Source organism: Drosophila subpulchrella, chromosome 3L (genome assembly GCF_014743375.2).
Source record: "Drosophila subpulchrella strain 33 F10 #4 breed RU33 chromosome 3L, RU_Dsub_v1.1 Primary Assembly, whole genome shotgun sequence".
In the NCBI taxonomy this organism is placed as follows: Eukaryota; Metazoa; Arthropoda; class Insecta; order Diptera; family Drosophilidae; genus Drosophila; species Drosophila subpulchrella.
In genome coordinates this window covers 10,401,233-10,421,429 of record NC_050612.1, presented here as the reverse complement: position 1 = coordinate 10,421,429, position 20,197 = coordinate 10,401,233, and the positions used below count along the sequence as shown (strand labels likewise).

The window sequence follows — 20,197 nt, the reverse complement described above, 5'->3', positions numbered from 1 at the left end:
AAACGAAATGTAAAAAAAATCGAAGTTCGCGAGCTATTTGACAGGATTAACCACTTCCAAGGTGTTGTATTACGAACTGTAGTATTTTATTGACTACCATTTTAATGCTTTTAAGTACCCTTTTAAATAAATGTAATTTTCATTTAATATATTATATTATAATACATTGATTTCTAATGATTGACTTGCCTACATCCAAGAACCAAAATATTCCCCAAACGAAATGGAACTAAAAATCGTTTTCATCTTTGACATTTGTGCCATATTTTTTGCTTTGCCTTCTCTGTGGGCCAAGTTCATTCATAAACAAATTAGTGGAATTTCTTTGGTCTCGTTTTGCTTCTTCTTTCAAGTCTATGCCCCCACAATTAAATCGAAAACACAACGTGTTTTTCCCCCTTAATGTCTCAAACCCCTCTCACCACAAAGTGGAACACCCGTAGAAGCTACATATAAATAAATAAATAAACAAGCGTTTAATTGAACCGGAAATTATTGTGTGTGGGTTGTGTATGTGTGGCTGCTTCTTCTTCTTCATTCAGTGCATTGGTATGGGTGTGAGTGTGTTTCTTATTGGAATTTGTTGTTCACTTTTATTTAGTTTTATCCCAAAGATGTTGTTGTTTGTTCGCATTGCGTTTTAGCTCTTCAACTTGTTTGCCCAGTTGGTTTATCGTGGTTGGAAAGAGAGGGGTATATCTAGGGAGTGAAAGAGACGGGGAGGGAGAAGATCTCCCGCTCTGGGGCAAGAAAAATATATACATGTTCCCTGATTAGTTTTATTCTCGGTTTTGGTAACAAGTGCCAGAGATTTAAGCTGAAATGGGATTATGTAGAAAAGTTTTTGGAATATTTATTGTATCACTTTAAGGGGTTGTCTAACAACTAAAGCTTATCTAAAAGTTTATGTTCGAGTAATATGGGTCAACTTTCAGCTTTACTGCGCATTTAAATAATCTTTTTTATTTCTCATATTTTGTCTTAATCTTCGGGTGAAATATATTAATTAAATTCAGTAATTATGTGAAGATGACTAGATATTTTGTATGCATTGATTAATATTTCTTAATGTTCATACAAAATATATTTTCTTATATAAAGTTAGTAAAAGTTATTAAAAAAATTTTTTTTAAAGCATTTTCTTTGTTTTAAAAATGAATTTAAATACGCCTAGCAATTAAGTCATCAAGTAAACATTAAAAGAGCATTAAACAGAATTTAGCGTGTAACGTTTACATTTGGAATTGGGATTCCCCTACTGAATCCCATTAATATGCAACCCCTCGCATTAGCGTGATATTTTCCATTTCCTTGTGTGGGTGTGTATCTGTGTCTTGTGTATCTTGCAGTACTTTCTGGTAAATTACAGTTGACAGTCGTTGCATGTTCGACTTACGATACTCGACAGTTGCCATTTCCATTAATGGCTACTCAGCCACGCCCCCTACTTGTTGAATTAAATATAATTTGACATTATTTATTTGACTGAAGAAATTCGAGGAGCTATCTGCACTGAATAATCGGGTATCTCAAGACCATAATTACCCAGCTGAAGGGCTATAAAATCCTGAAGAAGTCGAAAAACCCTCTAGTACCGTCAAAATGTCTCGAATAGTGACAGCTTTCAATAGAACAGTGGTGGAATATTTTCGAGAAACAAGTCTCAATGGTTTCGGCCTGCTTTACTTTATAAGAAAACGCAGAGTGCAGAGAATCTTCTGGTTTTTGTTTATTAGCGTTGGCGTATGCTTTGCTGGCTTTATAGTGTTTTTAATAATTCTGGATTATCTCACCTACTCAACTATAGCAGAACTCTCGGAATTAAAGGTTTTAGAAGAGGAAATGAACTATCCCGAGCTACAAGTATGTAGTGGCTATAGATTTAGTCGCAGGAAAATGCTCAGCTATGCACATGATTTAGTTTATTCTCATAATAACAAATCACAGGATTTTTGGCTGAAGGAATTGTCGTTGCTCACGGGATATTTTGATCCTTTATCGGTGAAACCAGATGAGGTGTTCCACATAAATTCCTTATTGCAAAAAGAGAATATTAGTTCACTTATATTAGGTTTAACTCCTGCCTGTGAATCTCTAATACTTAAATGTAAAATTAATCGTATGGCTGTCAAGTGTTCAGAGTTATTTATACTAAAAGCCTATAGTCAAGGAAATTGTTGTGTTTTAAATAAAGATAATCTCACAGGAGAACTCTCACTTTTTCTGGACTCCTCACAAGAAGATGCATATCCTTTAATGGAAAATTTTCCAGGCTTTAGTTTACACGTTCCAAGTTGGCTGGGTAGACTTAGCGTTAACCCTGGTGAAAAAGCAGCTATACAAATAGAAGTTATGGAGCTTCAGGGAAATGCTCAATTAAAAGAGTATGCCATAGAAGAGCGAGGTTGTTATTTTCCCCAAGAGGGTGAAAGTAGGGAAAAGTGCCTGGATGAGTGTAGAATAAAAGCCACGCTAATTAATTGCCAGTGTGTGCCATATCCATTTGAGTTAAGTAAGGAAAACTTTAAGCATTGCACTTTGGAGAATATAACTTGTTTGCAGTCGGTAGAGGGTGAGTTGGGAATATTTTCCAGCTTAAATAAATCTATTAAATTCTTTAATTCTTATACAAAATCCCAGAGAACTGGTCACCAGCTCAGTGTCCCCAATGTCTGCCGCTCTGCAATCAATTGTTCTATAGATTAAACAAACAAGTCCTGGGGTATTTGCATCCTTGGAGAAGCGAATTGAATTTCAAATTTAAAACACCACATCGACAGCTGTACACAACAAATATACTCAACCATTGGTATCAGATGTTGTGTGAGTTTATTTAACTCTTTAAAAAATACCCATAAATGTTTATTTATTTATATTTAACCACAAGCAAACATTGGAGGCGTTCTGGGCGTTTGTATTGGCTGCTCTTTCATCAGTGGCTTCGAGTTGATCTACTTCATGGTCTTTCGTTTATGGTCAAACTATCTTCGGCAGCCCGAGATGTAATTAAGTTAAATGTTGCACATACGCCATGTGGGCAAATTTGTTGTGATTTATCTCGGTGACAACGTGCGAGCGACAGGGTCGCATTAATCTTGATGACTTGAATTGTAACTGAGGCGAAATAAATGAGTGAAAAAAAGGGGAAAGGAAATGGGGGGATGTTTGGGAGGTGGGTTCTCTGGCTGTTGTGGGTGGGCCTTAGCTGGAGTGTGCCGATCATCAAGGTTAAGTGGTCTGCTGAGCCCGCTTTTCATCGTCTCGGCTTGTTCGCAGTTCGTCGCCTGGGGGGCCACTTGATGACTACTGAACGGCAACAAAAAGATACAGCAAAAAAGTATCTCCTTGTATATGAACTGAAAAAAATATAAAACAAATAAAATACATAAATATAAAATCAATAGATCGTTAAACAAATACCTAGAACATAAAGCTTATTGAAAAGAATATATATTTAAAACCATAAAAATATACCCACATATTTTTTTAAAATTAAAGTTTGTATAAAAAACATTATTATTCATACCGTATCGATAATATAATTAGGTTTCTTAAACCACAATTTTAAAACACTTTGTAGGATAAAAATTTCCTTACAATATCTTCTTGAAAATTTTTCTTTCAGTGAATTTTTTTGAATGTGAATACTTTTTTTAAGTGCACTTCAGCGTGCGTTTTGCTGTATTGATTTTTTCTCAACCGACTTGTCAACTTTTGAATAATAAAATTCTTATTTCTTTCATTGCAGGTGAGTTTTCCCAAGAAAATGGTGCCCGACTTTCCATAGCGTAAGTTTTATAACGTTTAAAATTTAAATTTTAAAAAACTTAGTTAACAGAGAATGTTACCGAACAGCCAAGTAACAGGTGAAAGCTTAAAAAAGCTGTTTAGAGTAAGAAAATCAGCTAAGAACCATTTTCTTCAAAAAGCTCTGTGTAAAAAGCTTTTCCTTTAGGTCATAACCCGTGTAAAACAAAGTATAATATTTATGGTCCTAAATCGGTTATCACAAATCATGTTCAATCAATTGAAATGTAAGACAGAGGCCCTTATAAAGTCTAAAAACTCAAGCCATGAATTACCAAAAATCTGGTGATAAAAACTGCAATCTAAGCATTGAAGTAAAATATCTAGAAGCTAGAAACACACCCATTTAATAGCCTCCGGGGGGCAAAAACATTGAGCAAGGCGAACGTCTCCATTAATTTTAAAACCGCCAACTTATCAGGACGGCGGCGTCATGGTCCTAAGTGATTTCCCCAGCTTCGTTGATTTACGGGGGAAAAGTAGCAGCGGATATCTGCTCTATATTACACACATAGAGCCACTAAACGCAAGGACATGCGATGCCATGTCCTTCACCTTCCCTCTATCGCCTCCAAAAAAGAAGAAAAAAAAGAAGCGAAAAAAATTTATACATAAATATCTCCGAGCGGAGGAACCTTCGGCATTCCTTTTAAAGTATTCCGTATGCGGCGGCGGCTTGTCCTGACATTATTATTTTTTATTTCCCTCATTTTATATTTTTTGCCCGCCGCCTGATGATGAGCCTCTGATCAAAGGCATTCCAGGCTGACTTTTCCGGGCAACAGTTTTTGGGGAAAATTCAATTGGTGCCGCTTAATGTGTAACATTACACTCATTTCGAGTAGTTCGATTTGGCGGCAACTAATTTGGGATATTTGAAAGGTTCCAAAGGTTGAGTTTGGATGCTGTGAAAATAGCTCTTCGTGTTTGATGGAAAAATTCGGTGATTTAGTGATTTATAATTTTCTTAAGCATTTTGTAAACAATTTTAAATTTTTTCACATCTTTAATAAAAGCAGATCTATTTAAAAATGCTTTTATAAACCAGATAGATATACTAGATTTTTCATAATTCTTAATACTGCTGCTTCTTTAAGACTGCTGAATAAAGTCTTATTTAAAATAAAGCTTTTATAAATGATTAACTTAAGTGCTAGCAAATAAATAGTAAATGTCTTCTTATTTAGCAAGATAAAGTATCTCGATACAACATTTAAGTTAGTTTGCAAATTGAAGGTGTGAAAAACTTGTTTAATTTCTTTAAAACTGGACATTGTTACCATTAGCAACATGTGCGAATGTATTTCTGTGTGGGCAGAAGGAAAGTTTTCATTGCAAACTTGAAATGAAATTGGTTCAAATTAAACATTTCGAACAGCTTAAACTTGTGTCTTAAATTGCCAGCCATTGTTCGCCGTCCGACAAACTCCGATCGGATGTGGGCTCCAAGGACATTTAGGCAGAATTCCCAACCCAAAACCAAACCAATCCAACCCAAAGCCACCCCCTTTCTCAACAGAATCCTGCATCGATGTTGACTGTCTCATTTGCATAATTCTAATATGGAACATTTTTGGCCACCAGCTCCCTCAACTGTCCACCTACACACACACACACACGTATATACTCACATCCTGGCCAGGAGATTTGCATAAATAAAAGCGTAGTTGTGCCTCCATGTCGTCCTTGTCAACGTAAATTACGGCTATTTGATTTCGGCAATTACAACGCATTTTTGTGCAACAATTTTCCGGCGCTTTCCACCGCCTCTTCCCCCCAGATTTCCCCCCACCTGATTTATATACCTATTTTTTCTGGCAGGGCAATTTCAATTTAAGCTGCTCTCACTCAGCTTCGACATGTCCGCTGTGTGTGTGTCGGCCAAGTTAATTATGAGCTTATCCTTGGACTTGTCTGCAGTCGACTATATTTATTGTCGCTGTGTTCTGTCTGCAGGACTTCCTCTGTGATTTTCCCCATTGTTCGCGGATATTTTCCTGCAACCAAGTCGCAGCAATTTGGCTCTAGTCCCAAAAAAAAAAAAGTAGAAAAAAAACCGTACAAGGTAGACAACCTTGGCCATGAGAAGGACTTTCTATTTATCTATTTGCCCAAGCCAAGTTGCCGACTTGTTTTTTCGGACTATTTGCATTTTGCGGGCGGAAAATGAGAATGAAAATGATTATCATTTGTTTTCGTTAAGTTGGCTAAAACCAAACTGTCCAGAGCCAACAAGTTGTGGCAGCTCATAAAAATGAATTACGTGCGACGTTCCCAAGGATTCTGTCTGTAGTTTATCTAAGCTTTTCCATCTGCCTTTTCCTACGACTTTTCCTAGATTTCCGGGGATAAGTTTGTGGCGGTGCTTTTGGGAATAGGGAGAAGAGCATATTCACGGTCCCCTGTGACATGGGACTATTTTGTTGTGGTTTAAAGGAATGCAAATTGAATTTGCTGGGGTAAATTTATGTATGAGCAAATTCGGAAAATATACGCTTGATTTAAGAGCCATACAGGATGTGAGTTGTAATAAGGGCATTTCCATATTTTTCACATCAATTTATGCAAGGGGGTTATTACCTGGCATATTTATATGATTTTTTAGTAACATATGTTGTTTATAATATAATATTAGTTAAAGTATAAAAACCAAAAACATTATTTTAAATATTTAACTTGAAGTATGGCTTCCATGCTGATTAATCTTCTCTCCCTAAAATGAAAATCTTTTATTTAAGTTGTTCATTGAATTGTAAAAATTAAATATGCCAAAGTGGTTTGCGAATTTCAAATTCTCCTTTGGCAAACCACTTGAAACGTTTCGTCCAATTACAAAAAATAATTCAAAATAATTTATATCGGTTTTTGTGAAGAGCTCTCCTGTTTTTTGTTCGCCCCCTAACGACTATTTGCATCAATCCCTCCTTTGCGATTTACATGATTTTCCTTTGCCGACTTTCCAATCCGCTTTTCCCCCGCACCTCCCCGCACCCCTTGACCATTGTGTAAGTCCCGTGGTCTTATGCAAATGCTTTCAGGGACGAGAGTCCTCTCAATCGCGGAGGGATACCTGTCGTCCTGTCCGTTCAATCAAAGTTGACATTGCCTGGCGGGAACATCCAGGACTCGATATGTTCATCCCTGTCATTGTCATTTTCATTTTCCGAGCTGAGTGTGGGTGTCTTAAAGCGGTTTAAGTTATGCAACGGCATGTGCTCGCTGAGCCGGGTTCTTAACTGAATTTCGCATGCAAATTTTGCACGTGCCTTCATCTTTGTGTGCACTTAATTATTAAAATTTAATTTGGCCAATTCTCGGGCTTGCTTCGTTCATTCTTTTTCGCTTTCAACCCCAAAATCAAGGTGGAAACTACTCTAAAATTGAGGGCAGCCTCTCGATTCCTTTTCTACCAAGCAAACAACCTGTTTGCATCCTCTACAGCCAAAAAGAAAAATCTAAAATATGACCCGAAATAGTTTCCATTTTTTTTTTAGAGGAGTATGGCACATCATTGTTATTCCTGTTGCTCTTCTCTTTTGGGTGATAAATTTTTGATAACTTGCGTCACTGGCATTTTTAATGCAAAAGGGAGAATTTTCATTTTCCTAAGAGAGCCGTGGGAAGTTTTAAGAGAGGAAAAAGCTTTCCGATTTTCCCAGCACGTGCCGTTTTGTCGGCGAAAAGCGAATTCAAGTTCAAGTCGCACAACATTGAAAACCAAGTTCACAGACTCCAAGGCTCCCTCGCCCTCTCTCTTTCTATCCATGTCATGCTCTCTCTTTCTCTGCCGCTGACTATGTATTTTTGTGATTATGTAAGCAGTTTCTGTTTTGTTCCAGCTAAATGTCCTTTGCTATTTTTTATTTACTACAATAATGGCAATGGACTATTATGAAAAAATAATTGCATTGCATATATTGCAATAATTTAAAAGTTTGCAGTATATAAATTGCCAGGATTCAATTTTGATTTTACTTTTTGAAGAAGCAAAATTTCTTCAATTTTCTTTATTTTTATAAAATATTTAAACAGCCATTTTGAACTTTAAAAGAGTAGTATAAAACCTTTAAAAAAGCCAGTTTAACTTGCTAGTTTTTCGCCAACAGTTGTTTATCTTTGCTGTTTTCTTCTTTTTATTTTTGTTTGCGGCCCAAAAATTTCAATTGCATTTTCTGGTATTTATTTTTCATTTTCCTTGGCATTTTGCTCGATGCTGGCAGCCGTCCTTTTTGTGATTCCTCACCAGCTATCTGTTGTTTGTTGTGTTTTTCCCATTTGGCCTTCTTTTTTGGCCGCTTTTTCCCCCATTTCCCCCTTTTATTCCCCTTGTCAATGGGCACAACAAAGCGGAAGGACGCCCGCCGCCATAGTTTTCCCCGTCTCTTTCTTCGTTCCAGCTGGCTGTCTCTTTCGCCCCACCTCTACCCGTCTCTTTCCGTGTTTTTGGCATCCATTGCGTGGCTGTCTCACATATCTTAGCTTCTATAGCATCTATAGCTTCGCTGTAGCATCCATAAACTGGTGTAAACTTGTGTTTTCTATACCAACTAGTTGGCATTGGTTTGTTTTTGCCCCATACATATATAATATATTTTTTGGGAAAGAGGGATAGAAGGAAAGTCTTTCCCTTGTTGCGCATTCGAGATGAAGTCTGATTTTCCCCCTGGGGACCTTCAACATATTCCTGGCCTTGATTAGCTCTCGGTTTCGCCCTGGAGATTGCTGGGAATTTCAATTCAAATCACTCTACCACTGTTTTATATTTAGCCCCAATGTTTAACCTTGTGGGCACAGGCACACTTCCTTTTCGGGGTGTCACTATTGTGGGTTTTTGCCCGTAGCCAGATGACAATGATGGAGCCTGGCATTGATGGTGAAAGGACCAAAGGGACAGGGAAAGGGACAGCGGGGATAGAGGGGCCAGAAGGAAGGACACGGCCAAGGACGCGCCAGGAAATGAGAAGGGCGACACTCAGTGTCATCGAGTTATGACTTTGAAGTGTTTGCTCATCAACGCGAAAGTTATCTCTGCGACACTTTTGCCCAACTTCAATCGTTTGCTTTTGAATCCCCCGGCATTTTGATGTCTTACGAATCAAATGCACCTTCTAGGGGTATTTATTTGGAAGAATAGAATGATTCGTATAGCCAGAACTTTACTATTTAAAAGGAAGTTACATTTATAGGCATTATTTTGTTTTAAATACACCTAAAATTACATTTAGGTGTCTAAAAGTATGCAGTGGTTATGGGTTTTTAATATATTGTTGCATACTTTTAGACACCAAAAAAATTACATTTAGGTATTTAAAAAAAAAAATGTCTATAAAATTAACTTCCTTTTTACTTTTAGACACCAAACATTACATTTAGATGTGATTTCATAACCCTATTGATATAGGCACCCTCGTATAGCTACGAAAAAATATTTTGGGCTCAAAGATGAGTAATGGATAAAGATGTTTTACGTTAAGTTAGATAATACTAGGTATTACTTCATATATTTTGCCTTATTTTGTTAATTCATAAGCCTCGGATAGTTGTGTGTTGATATACTTTATTCCTTATACCCTGTAGTCTAGTTCATCCCGTTGCCTGTTAATGACTTGAAGTTGAGCTCTTTTAATTTGCTGCTTGTCTGCCACATGCCATTCGGCATTAATTTGCTTCAGCCTCCAATTTTCCCGCACTTTTCCGCTCATTTGAGTTTTCTTATGCTTTTGGGCTCACTTAATTACAATAATTCATCAACTTGTTTTCGTTCTATAGAAATCCAACCATGCTCCTCCAAGTTGATTAAATTCATGTTGCCATTGTTTTCCCTCTGCCTTTGAGATGTTCAGATCCTGGGGACTTAATATCAAAAGTGTGGTTTATTATTATACCCTTGCAGAGGGTATATTGATTTCAGTCAGAAGTTTGCAACGCAGTGAAGGAGACGTTTCCGACCCCATAAAGTATATATATTCTTGATCAGCATGACTAGACGTGTCGATCTAGCCATGTCCGTCTGTCCGTCTGTCCGTCTGTCCGTCTGTCCGTCTGTCCGTCTGTCCGTCTGTCCGTCCGTTTCTACGCAAACTAGTCTCTCAGTTTTAAAGCTATCCGGCTGAAACTTTCCCAAAAGTCTTATATCTTTTGCAGGTAGTATATAAGTCGGAACCAGCCGGATCGGACAACTATATCTTATAGCTCCCATAGGAATAATCGGACAAAAAAATGAAAAAAAATTATATCTTTGGTGTTTCTTAGCATATAAACTCCTAAGCTTGGAAATAACAATTTTTAAATAATTTTGAATTTTGAATTAAATTTTATCGAAATCGGACGACTATATCATATAGCTGCCATAGGAACGATCGGAAAATTTGTGGAAAAATAATATGAAAAAAATTATATCTTCGGTGTTTTTCAACATATAACCTCCAACGCTTGGAAATAACATTTTTTAATTAGTTCTGAATTTCGAATTAAATTTTATCAAAATCGGACGACTATGTCATATAGCTGCCATAGGAACGATCGCAAAATTGGTAGGAAAATAATATGAAACAAATTATAGCTTCGGTGTTTTTTAACATATAACCTCCTACGCTTGGAAAAAACATTTTTTAATTAGTTCTGAGTTTCGAATTTAATTTTATCAAAATCGGACGACTATATCATATAGCTGCCATAGGAACGATCGGAAAATTGGTAGGAAAATAATATGAAACAAATTATAGCTTCGGTGTTTTTTGACATATTATCTTATACTATTGGGAATATCATTTTTTGTGTTTTTAAATTTAATAATTATAGCTGCAAGGGTATATAAGCTTCGGCTTGCCGAAGCTAACTTCCTTTCTTGTTTGGTTTGGTTTATGGTTTTCTCTCTCGACTGCATGTGCAACAGGCAAACACGAGCATAAATTTATGGCCCTGACCATGGCAATTGCATTGACGCACACGCAAAGCCCCCTTTCTGCATTTTCCGATTTTCCCTCGCTGGCTAGCCGCAAAACTCCTGCCTGATGATTCCAATCAGACTGTGGGCGTGCATTAATGAAGGGGAAATGGGAAAAAGGGGGGGGAGGCAATTCAAGGGAAAGCGTGGCGAAAATGGGGAGTGGACAGGACAACAGGCTTCGAGCCGGGCCAACAAACATGGCATAAACAAAACACTCACACAAGCACACAACCACCCAAAATAATAGCCAATGAGAGCGGGAAAGAGAAAATGCAGCAAGAGTTGGGAAAAGCTTTTCCTGGCCAAGAGAAAATCTGACAGCTTTTCCTGCTCTTTCAACAAAAATTATGTGCTCAGTGATGCTCATTTTTTTCTTAGCCAACTATTGCAAATTAAGAAAATGCTTAAGTTATAATAAATTGTATAGTATTTTATTTTTTAGAAAACTTATTATTGTATTAAACAATTTTGAAAATAAATGGATTTTTAAAGCTATAAAATTAGAACTAGGTACGTTATTGTTAAACGTATTATATATGAGGAAAATTGTGTTGGAGTGTTCAAAATATTTTATTAACCATAATAAGCCATAATAAAAATCCAACGTAAAACTAGTTTTAAAACATTTAAAAAAATATAGCTTTCTCTTAAAATCTGTAAGATAAATATCATAATGAAATTGATTTTTTATGTTGTGAAGATCTATTGTTCATTTAATAATGAACAAAAGTTATAAATCACTATTTTTAAACTTTTTAAATTTAAACTTCCGATGAGGAGGAAGTCTTAAATGTACCATAATATTCTCCCACTAATTAAAAACATGTTTTACCTTGATCTTCTAAAGAAGAACTTTGTTGTATCAATTTTTGAAGAGCTTTATAAAAACTTTAGAACAGTTAGGTGGCCTCTAAAGTGATATATGTCTCCCCATAATAAAAACCTAACTTCTTTATTCCATAACTTTTTCATTTGAATTCAGGCCTGCAACAATGAGATTATGCAAACGCCCAACCAAAACGACGGGTTTCATTACGAAACTTTGTCGCATCGGTTAAATTATGCAGCGGAAAGGGGATTGCGAGGTGTCATTAATAATTGCTTTATGTGGCCATAACGTGGCTAATTGACAGGGCAACTCTTTCTTGGCCAACTAAGAGAACTTTGGGATGATGGGCACCATTTTCCCAGTGGGCTCAACCACCAGAAAAGCTCTCTCTGCGCCGCTTATCAGTGGGCGATGCTGCTGCTCTGGTGGCTCGAATCTGGATGCTCGATTCTCGATTCTCGAAATTCTTGGGTGGTTGGACGACGACTTGTGTGGTTTTGGTCGCTGCTCGTCGCTCGTCGCTTTTCGCGCGGCGCTGCGATGTCATGAAAAACATTTGAACGGCTTCCGTGGGCCATCAGTTTGTTGGCAATTCTCGAGCCCGTCGGAACACAAGAAAATCAGATTTTGAAAGAATTACCATATTCCAAAATTAGAAAGTTTCAAATATATCTATCTCACTCAAAAAAGCCAAAACAAAAGACACACAACAACCAAAGTTTATCAATCCAAAAGCCAAACAAATTGTGATGTGATACGAGGCGAATAACTAACGCGTCTTTTGAGTTTTTCCCTATTTTCCTTGATACCTTTTCGGTTATTTTTGGGTAAATCTTTTTATGTTCTGCCGTTTTCGAAATATTTTTATGAGCTGTTAAACGCATTTATTGTCGAGTGTTTTCCTCTGTGTGTTTGTGCGCGAAGTTGATTTGAAATTTTTATGCTTTTGGCCATTTATGCGCGCTGCTTTTTATGTGCTCAGAGAAATCAACAACAAAATCATAAATAAATATTTTTGGCCGTGAATGAAATTGAAAATTGCGCACGACATACGCAAAAATGCGTATATGTAGAGATTTCAGAACTAAGTGGATCCATTAATTTTTGAAATTAAACAAGAAGTGCATTGACTTTGGCACGGCGGCAGACAAAACACAAAGTCAAGGTGTTATATTGTTAACTCTTGTTATTGTTGGCACTAAATGTTTATGTGAATATAAATGTGCTTTTGCGAAATGCATTTTATTTAACGAATTTATTGGCAATACCAAGGCGCTAGCGCAGCAACGAAATAATCAACAGAAACATATTTAAATATTGCAATTTTTGTGTGTGCTTGCGTAAAAAATTAATATTGTAAGAATAAATTGAGGAAAAATACAGAAGCGATTGCAAAAGCTGATTCTCCTATTATTTGCAATACATAAAATGCATTTGTTTTAATGCAAACAAAGGGGGCAATTAAAATTGAAATAAAAAATATTGGTAATTGCATTTTATCAACATCATTTAATACGATTCTTAACGAGTAAATAAACAATAAATAAGCAATGAATTGGAAAATTTGATTACATTTTAAATGGAAATTAATGTTATTTTCCGTTTGCTGTCTTAGCTCTTAGATATTAAATAAATAAAATAAAACAAAAATATTTGCGCTAGCTATAATCCGATTATATTTTTTTTTCTCTAAGCCCTTAAGGAACTAAATAAATTAATCCTCTGGCAGAAAGGCAATTAAGCTCCTTACACAGCTTACTATCCTATTGCTATCTAAATTAATTGGTTAAATTACTACAAATTGCAGTTTCTATTGCTATTCTCTGCTATCCATTCTAATCGCATCAGCAAAATTACCTCAAACAATTCCATGCAAACAAATTGCTATAAATAAAACCAATACTTGAGGCAAAATAACTAGAAGGGAATCTTGTGCAAATATTTGAGAATCAGCTTCACACAAACACACAATCTACCAGTCACGCCCATTCGAATAGCTATTATAAGTTTCGTTTGCAACTAAGAAAGTAAATTACCGAAAATTTCAATTCGATTGATGCCAAAATAAACAAAACACAAGGCGGCGGTGGCAGAAAGCAATTCAATTCACATGAGGATTTTCATAGATGGAAAAAGTTTGGCAATTAGAGTGGGTCGGATAGAGTCGGGGGGAAACGCTGATATGGAGGATAAGATGATGGGAGGCGGAGAGCAAACTGAAGTGGAAAATGGTTATACACTTTGTCCAACTTTATCATTATCCAGGGGCCGGCCACTCAAATTATAATTCACTGGCCTTAAGCTGAACTTTTCAGACTTTTTGCGTGTCGATGTTTTAGGGGTTTTTTCGTGTACACAGAAAATATTTATATAATAATATAATAGAAAACTTTGTTAAACAATAGTATACGTAGTTCAAAATATTCAAAAATACATTTAAAATTTAAGGATCTTACAATAATTCTAGTTTTGCAAAACATTAAAATCTTTAAAAATCACTTTATAGTTTCTAATGGTCTAGCTTAACAGTGTACACTTTTGTATATTTTCCCTAACAAGATAGTAAGCACCTGAGAGCGAAATTTGACCCGTGTATCTGCGGGATACATAAATAATAATACCCTGGGTTAACGAAGGCGGACCAGCTGGGTTAACTGAAGCAAATGGCCATCGATATGGATGCCATTTGCTGAAGTATCCTTGAGGGAGAAAAACCAGTGGGGGGTTGGAAAAGCTAAGGCTAAGCAGGCTTATTTGCTGTGCTGCCCCCTACGATTTTACCACCCCATCCTTCGGGCTTACGTGACTTTTGTGCCATGTGCCAGTGGTCCTACCATAATTCTTCCATTTTCTCTGGATCTCAGGGTGCAAGTGAAATTAATGAAGCAGTTCATCCGACACTGAATTGATTGGCTTATTACGCTGGCAAGTTGAGTAGAAATAGGAATTGGAATTTCACTTTCACTTTCATTCATTCTCTGTCGTTTCGCAGACAACAACGATTTTTTTTTTCTTCTTTTGGATAAGTGCTGCGATGACAGGACATTTCTTTTGGCTTGCATGCCCCATTTATCCGCTGTTTTTCGCATGTTTCCCAGGGAAACAAACATATGGAGAGCTTCTCATAATTGAATTCCCATCAAACCGCAAATAACATCAAAATTACATTATTTGCTCTCGCAGTATCCCATTTTTTTTGTTTCCAGGCTCTTAATTGCGAAACATTTCCGATATTTCAGTCACGTTCGAGTGCTATCAATATGCCACGTCAATGCCTCAATATTCGGCATCAATGGCAACTTTTTGCCACCAGCCTGCCTCAACATTTCAGCTGCCAATGCCATTAATTTTTGGTTTTCCTTTTTTTCACAAACACACATTTACATAATACCACAAAGAGAACGAGGGGGTGGATTGGATAAACCCCCAGTCATTTGTTTGATTAGCAATTTCAGTGGGCGTGACAGAAACACTCAGAAGTCGAGGAAACGGAAAAAGAAAAGCTCATTAAGAAAGCAAAGATTTCCCATAATTTACATTTAAAATATATTTTACAGAATAGCAGAAACGGAAGAAAAGAAACTGAAACGGCAGTTACTAAACCGATAAAATATTGTGTTTCCTGAATAAAACTCAAACTACAATAAAACATACTACGATTTTAAAAATCCCTATAATTAAACGGTTAACAAAAGTCAACTACGCGGGTCGGTTGTCGTTTACAAAGGAATAAACCATAAACTAAACTATATTCGTCTATACACAAATATATATATATATATAAATATCTATATACAGACATTTAAAAGACAAGCGTTAAAGAGGCTTTCAGAACTAACATTTAATGTGAACTTATTTTAAAACCATAAAACAATAAGCTACTTCTACATACAACATAAAGGCTTCAAGTTAAATCATATGTGACAAAAGCGAATAAACAATTAGCCAACTGCTCAACCAAGTCAACTAAGTAAATATTTGTTAATTACAAAAGCCAAAAACCAACAAAGACAGCAACACTATACAAATAAAAGCAAACAAAGTTACAAAACGCCGCAATTGAAAGCTTCCATTTTAAAACAGAGAATTATATATAAATGCAACACGTAATAAATATTTAAATATATGAATTTACGCAAAGTATATATGAACGTATAAAAAATATATAAATAAAAAAGTTACTATTTTCTATAAATATATAAAGCATATATTATATGTAAGTGTTGAAGACAGAAACAATATTTTAAATAATAAATCAAATCGATTGAGAGGAAAAACAGAATATTACCAACCTACTGCAAAAATACATCTTGGAGACAAATACAATATTCAAACAAATGCTGTAATAATACATTTAAACAATATTTAAAATAATAATAGACAGAGGAACAGAGAAAATTTAAATAAAATCACCCCACATTCGTCACACAAATGCTGCAATATCAGCAACCGCAACAGCAACAGCAACAACAGCAGCAGCAACAGCTACTGCAGCAGGAGCAACACCAGCAACTGCAACAGCAACAGCAGCAACATCAGCAACTATTGCAGCAACAGCTGCCGCAGCAGCGACGGCAAACGTACAAGGAGTACTTGCAGCAACATCAGCAGCAGAAGCAACAGCAACAGCTGCAGCAGCAACAACAGCAGAACAAGCAGCAACCCCTGCGGATATTCCGCGTCCACTACATCCGGTTGAATTCCAAGGACGGTGTACCGTCCCTCAACCAGCAGGTCAATGGCTATCCCAATGGATCCCCGAATGGCGCCAAAATGAAGACCATAGCACCGAATATCCGCCGTCGGCGGCGGTGTGATAAACACCATTTGGAGCTGTACTGCAATGAGACCACCACTCCACCCACAAATGTTCCCACTAGCAGTGGTGGCAGCAATAACAACACCAGCAGCAGCAGCAGTAATCAGTTGAAGCCCGGAGGCCTCAGGATCCGGGAATGTATTACAGCACCCAGTACGGCGGCCAGTTCGCCGGTGGATGAGCACATGTGCATCCCAGCACCGCCCATCACACCACCGCCCGCCTTCCTCACGGAGGGCTACAAACGATCCAGCACCTCGGTCTCCACCTCGGCTTTGCCCAGTGCCACCAGTAGCCAGGAGACCCAGACCCACAGCCATAGTCAGAGCCACAACCAGAACCAGACCCACACCCATATGCAGGGCCTGAAACCGAACCCGATACGCCATCAGAAGCCATTTCCCGTCGTGGCCAAGCCACTGGGTCCGCAGAAGCCCAGGACGACGGCCACCATTGCGGTCACGTTGAACAGCGGCTCGAACAAGCCACGTGCCACGGTCAAGAGAAGTTTAGGTGAGCCCCCAAAACACTGGCAGAAAATAGGGCAACTAACAGTTTTTGTTGAAAAAAAATACCAAAAACTACTGCTTTTAAAGGATTTTAATTATAACTATTATATTTTATTAATTTAAACATAAAATTTCGTCAATATCAAACTAAAAGAAAACAGTTTTTCTTAATATTTTCCTAAGAACCTCTATCCCTAAAAAATACTAAATGTGATTTGGTATTTTTTCAAATAGATTTCTGGCAACAAAAAGGGCATACCAAAAACTGGTATTTTATAAAAGGTTTTACCCTTACAAGTTTACAAAATAATTGTGCATACTTTTAAATTGCTTAAACGGCTTTTCGAAAAAGTGTATATATTTAGTATTTTCTAGGCATATTTTTTGTAAGCCTAAACGCAGAGATTTTTGGTATAACATAGTAAAAGTTCACAGTGCAGCATACTAGCTCGCTTAAAAGTTGAAAATACCTCAGATTTCACAAGTTGCTCACTTCCGAGCTTTATGGCTCCAAGTCCTTAATAGTTCCTTCAATTTCTCTCTCTGGTTGCGGTGGTCAAATGTAAGGATCGTCTTGAGTTCCCAAACCCACTCAACGTCTGCGATGAAACATTGCCTTGGACATTGCAGCGTTTTATGGCGGCGGTAATAAAGTGTGCTATATGTGAAAGTGGGTGGTGGTTGTGGGTGAGTGGGTTTAGAGTGATGGGCGTGGTCAGCCATAAAGAGTAGCCACCGAATTGCAGCTGCGACCATCCGGCGGAATAAATTCCTGGGTCCGAAAAGTGGGCGGTGGAGCGATTAGGCTTAAGCCTGCAACTTTATTGAAAAGTTTTATGGCCAACAGAAGCCCGACGCTTTTTGTATCAATTTTAACGAAGAGACAAAAAGCTTAAAATGTCGATCAGGAGAGCTGCTTTTGATAGTTTATAGAAGGTTTTTAATACTGGCTTTAAAACTTTCGTTGGGTAAAAAATGATATGAAGAATATTTTGAAATGAGTTTAAATACTTGGACAGTGAGTTGAAAATATGTAATTAATTCCCATGAAAAAGAATATAAACATTCTTTTATTAAGTTAATTCGTTAGAGTGTTAAATAATGTAAATAAACCACATTAATTCATGCTAATTAAAATTAAAGTCCTTTCACAATCACCTCATTAATTCCAGTCACGCAGAAATCTCATGCTCTTAACTTTATTACCAATCAACGTTTTTGCGTGGCAAATATTAACAGCCACTTGTCCCCATCGCCTATATAACTATATATATATTTGCCTGATTCTGCGTGTGTGTAACGAACCCCATTATTGCCAGACTGATTTATTCAAGTGTGTTTGTGCATCTGTGGCTCCCTTTTTCGACTGATATTCAATAAGGCCATTGAGGCCGATATGCAAATGTTGAACTTCGGCGCGGTGAAGGCGACTGGCAAGAAAGTGTCAATAAAAATAAGTTTCAATGCAATTGCCGCCTGCGAGCAGGATAGTTCTTCGTCCTTCGACCTTTCTCGCCTTTGATTGCATTTGCTGGCAGCCAAGAATTGCATATTGAGCCGAGCAAAAGTTGCCCCGGGGGAAGATGGAAATCGAGAAATGTATATTGTGTAGGTGCGCCGGAGGGTTTTGCGAAATGCCATCCTCCTACTTTTGCCAAGAATTGTCGCTTCGAGTTTGATCGATTTGTGTGCACAATTTGCTCATAATAAAAATTGTATGCTTCGTGTATATTCCTGAAAATTATTTTCTGTGCACTGAGAAATATGTTTTTGAGATTGGAAATATGATTATAAAAAATTACTATAGTTGTAATTACTATAAATTTAATTTAAGGTGTCTAAAAGTATGCAACAATATATTTTAGACTCCGAAGCTGAATGATTTCACTCGGAAGACGACTATAAATTTTTCACTGCATACTTTTGGGCACAGAAAAATTTCATTTACAAGTAATTCTAAAAAAACTAATGATTTGTATGGAACACCTTATAGTAAAATGTTTTTTAATTTTTTATAAAGTTAAAAACACTTTTTAATAATGGCTAAGAAGTCTTTTTAATCACTTACTACTAAAATATAAAATTCTTAAAGGGTTAAATTCAAATTTGAAAACTAAAATTGGATGCTTGAAGTGGGCCTACCTAATTAACTACCCATTTTCCCCCAGTGCTCTCATATCTCTCCTGTGCAAATTCCAGCCATGAGTTAGATCATTTCTGTTTGCCCAATGAATTGCATAAGGCCATTTGGAAATTGTGCACCGCAGTCTTGTGCCAACACGTGTGTGTTGGCAATTACCAGACTTTGGCATGAGCCTGCCAAATTTTCGTGCTCTTGTGTGCTCCTTTTCCTAAGATGCTGCCACAAAATCTAATTCCGCAGAGCGGGGCTTTCATAATGGATGGGGTGGCAAATGGAAAATGGTAAACGGAAAATCTATGCCCCAGGCGGCAGCAAGTGAAAGCAGCTCTTCTCAACAGCTAACCAACCTGCATGTTATGAAATATTCAATCAAAATATACAATTTTCAAGCCATAAATCCGACTTCCAATCAAGGTTTCTACTTTTGCTTCCCCATTTAGTGTTCCCATTCAGTCAGTCATCCAATGCAGTTAGCCCCTTATCTGTGTCATTCATTACATTATTAAAATATTTCGATTTTGCATTCAGCTTACAAACTATTTGCACCAGGGCCAGTTAAAGCCTAGTTGCTTTTCCAATGACGAGGTCAGAAAATTCTGTGAAGGCAAGTTGGTTGCATGGCGAAAACTTTTGCAATTTTCCAGCATATAAAAGATGGAGCACGATTTAAATGAAAGGATGGTGGAGGAGGTGGGCGGAAAATAAAAAGAGTGAGTTACGGGAAAAATTCAGGACTTCAAGGAAAATTAAGTTTAATTCTTTATCTTTTTGAAGCTCTTTCAAAGAAATTATTTTTCCTAGAAACCAGATATCATTAAAATATTTATTAATCCGGAGTCAAAGAAATGCCCACATTTCAGAGTAAATTTTAAAAACCTGTAAGTCTTTTTAATATTTAAATTATAAAACAAGATAACAAATAAGGAAAATAATTAAAACAATGTATTTCACCAATACTTTTCTTCCGTGAATTTTCCCTGCTATAAACATTGCAATTAAAATCTATTAATTTTATTCTGCTATCACTTCGATTGCCCAAAGCTTTATTCAAACTTTTTGTTGCCCTTTGAAGGCTTACAAAAAAGCCATTTTCAATTTCATTTACTACAAGTATCGACCCTCGAAACATTCTATTTAATGA

At 36.8% G+C, this 20,197-nt stretch overlaps 2 protein-coding genes across 18 annotated transcripts in view; both read left to right on the top strand.

The window, feature by feature from the left end:
* LOC119554433 (protein nutcracker-like) overlaps positions 1-20,197 on the top strand; it is a 108,349-nt gene that overhangs the window by 61,360 nt on the left and 26,792 nt on the right. The window contains exons 1-2 of one of the 17 annotated variants that reach the window (XM_037865339.1): positions 12,121-12,412; positions 15,143-16,917. The exons of 14 other annotated variants lie outside the window; for them this stretch is intronic. In XM_037865339.1, the coding sequence (XP_037721267.1) occupies positions 16,017-16,917 (901 nt within the window). In that variant the 5' untranslated portion in view covers positions 12,121-12,412; positions 15,143-16,016. Of the gene's footprint in view, positions 1-12,120; positions 12,942-15,142; positions 16,918-20,197 lie in introns of those variants that run through there. 2 more of the 17 variants (XM_037865337.1, XM_037865340.1) reach the window with 2 other exon arrangements.
* On the top strand, positions 1,603-3,006 carry LOC119554663 (sodium channel protein Nach). Its single transcript, XM_037865665.1, has 3 exons — positions 1,603-2,572; positions 2,641-2,823; positions 2,888-3,006. The coding sequence occupies exons 1-3, from the start codon at positions 1,603-1,605 to the stop codon at positions 3,004-3,006; spliced, it is 1,272 nt and encodes a 423-aa protein (XP_037721593.1).

Coding starts and splice junctions, on each gene's coding strand:
- LOC119554663 (XM_037865665.1), top strand. CDS start 1,603: ATGTCTCGAATAGTGACAGCTTTCAATAGAACAGTGGTGGAATATTTT. Junction 2,573..2,640: donor TTGTTTGCAGTCGGTAGAGG/GTGAGTTGGGAA, acceptor ACAAAATCCCAG/AGAACTGGTCACCAGCTCAG. Junction 2,824..2,887: donor CCATTGGTATCAGATGTTGT/GTGAGTTTATTT, acceptor TTTAACCACAAG/CAAACATTGGAGGCGTTCTG.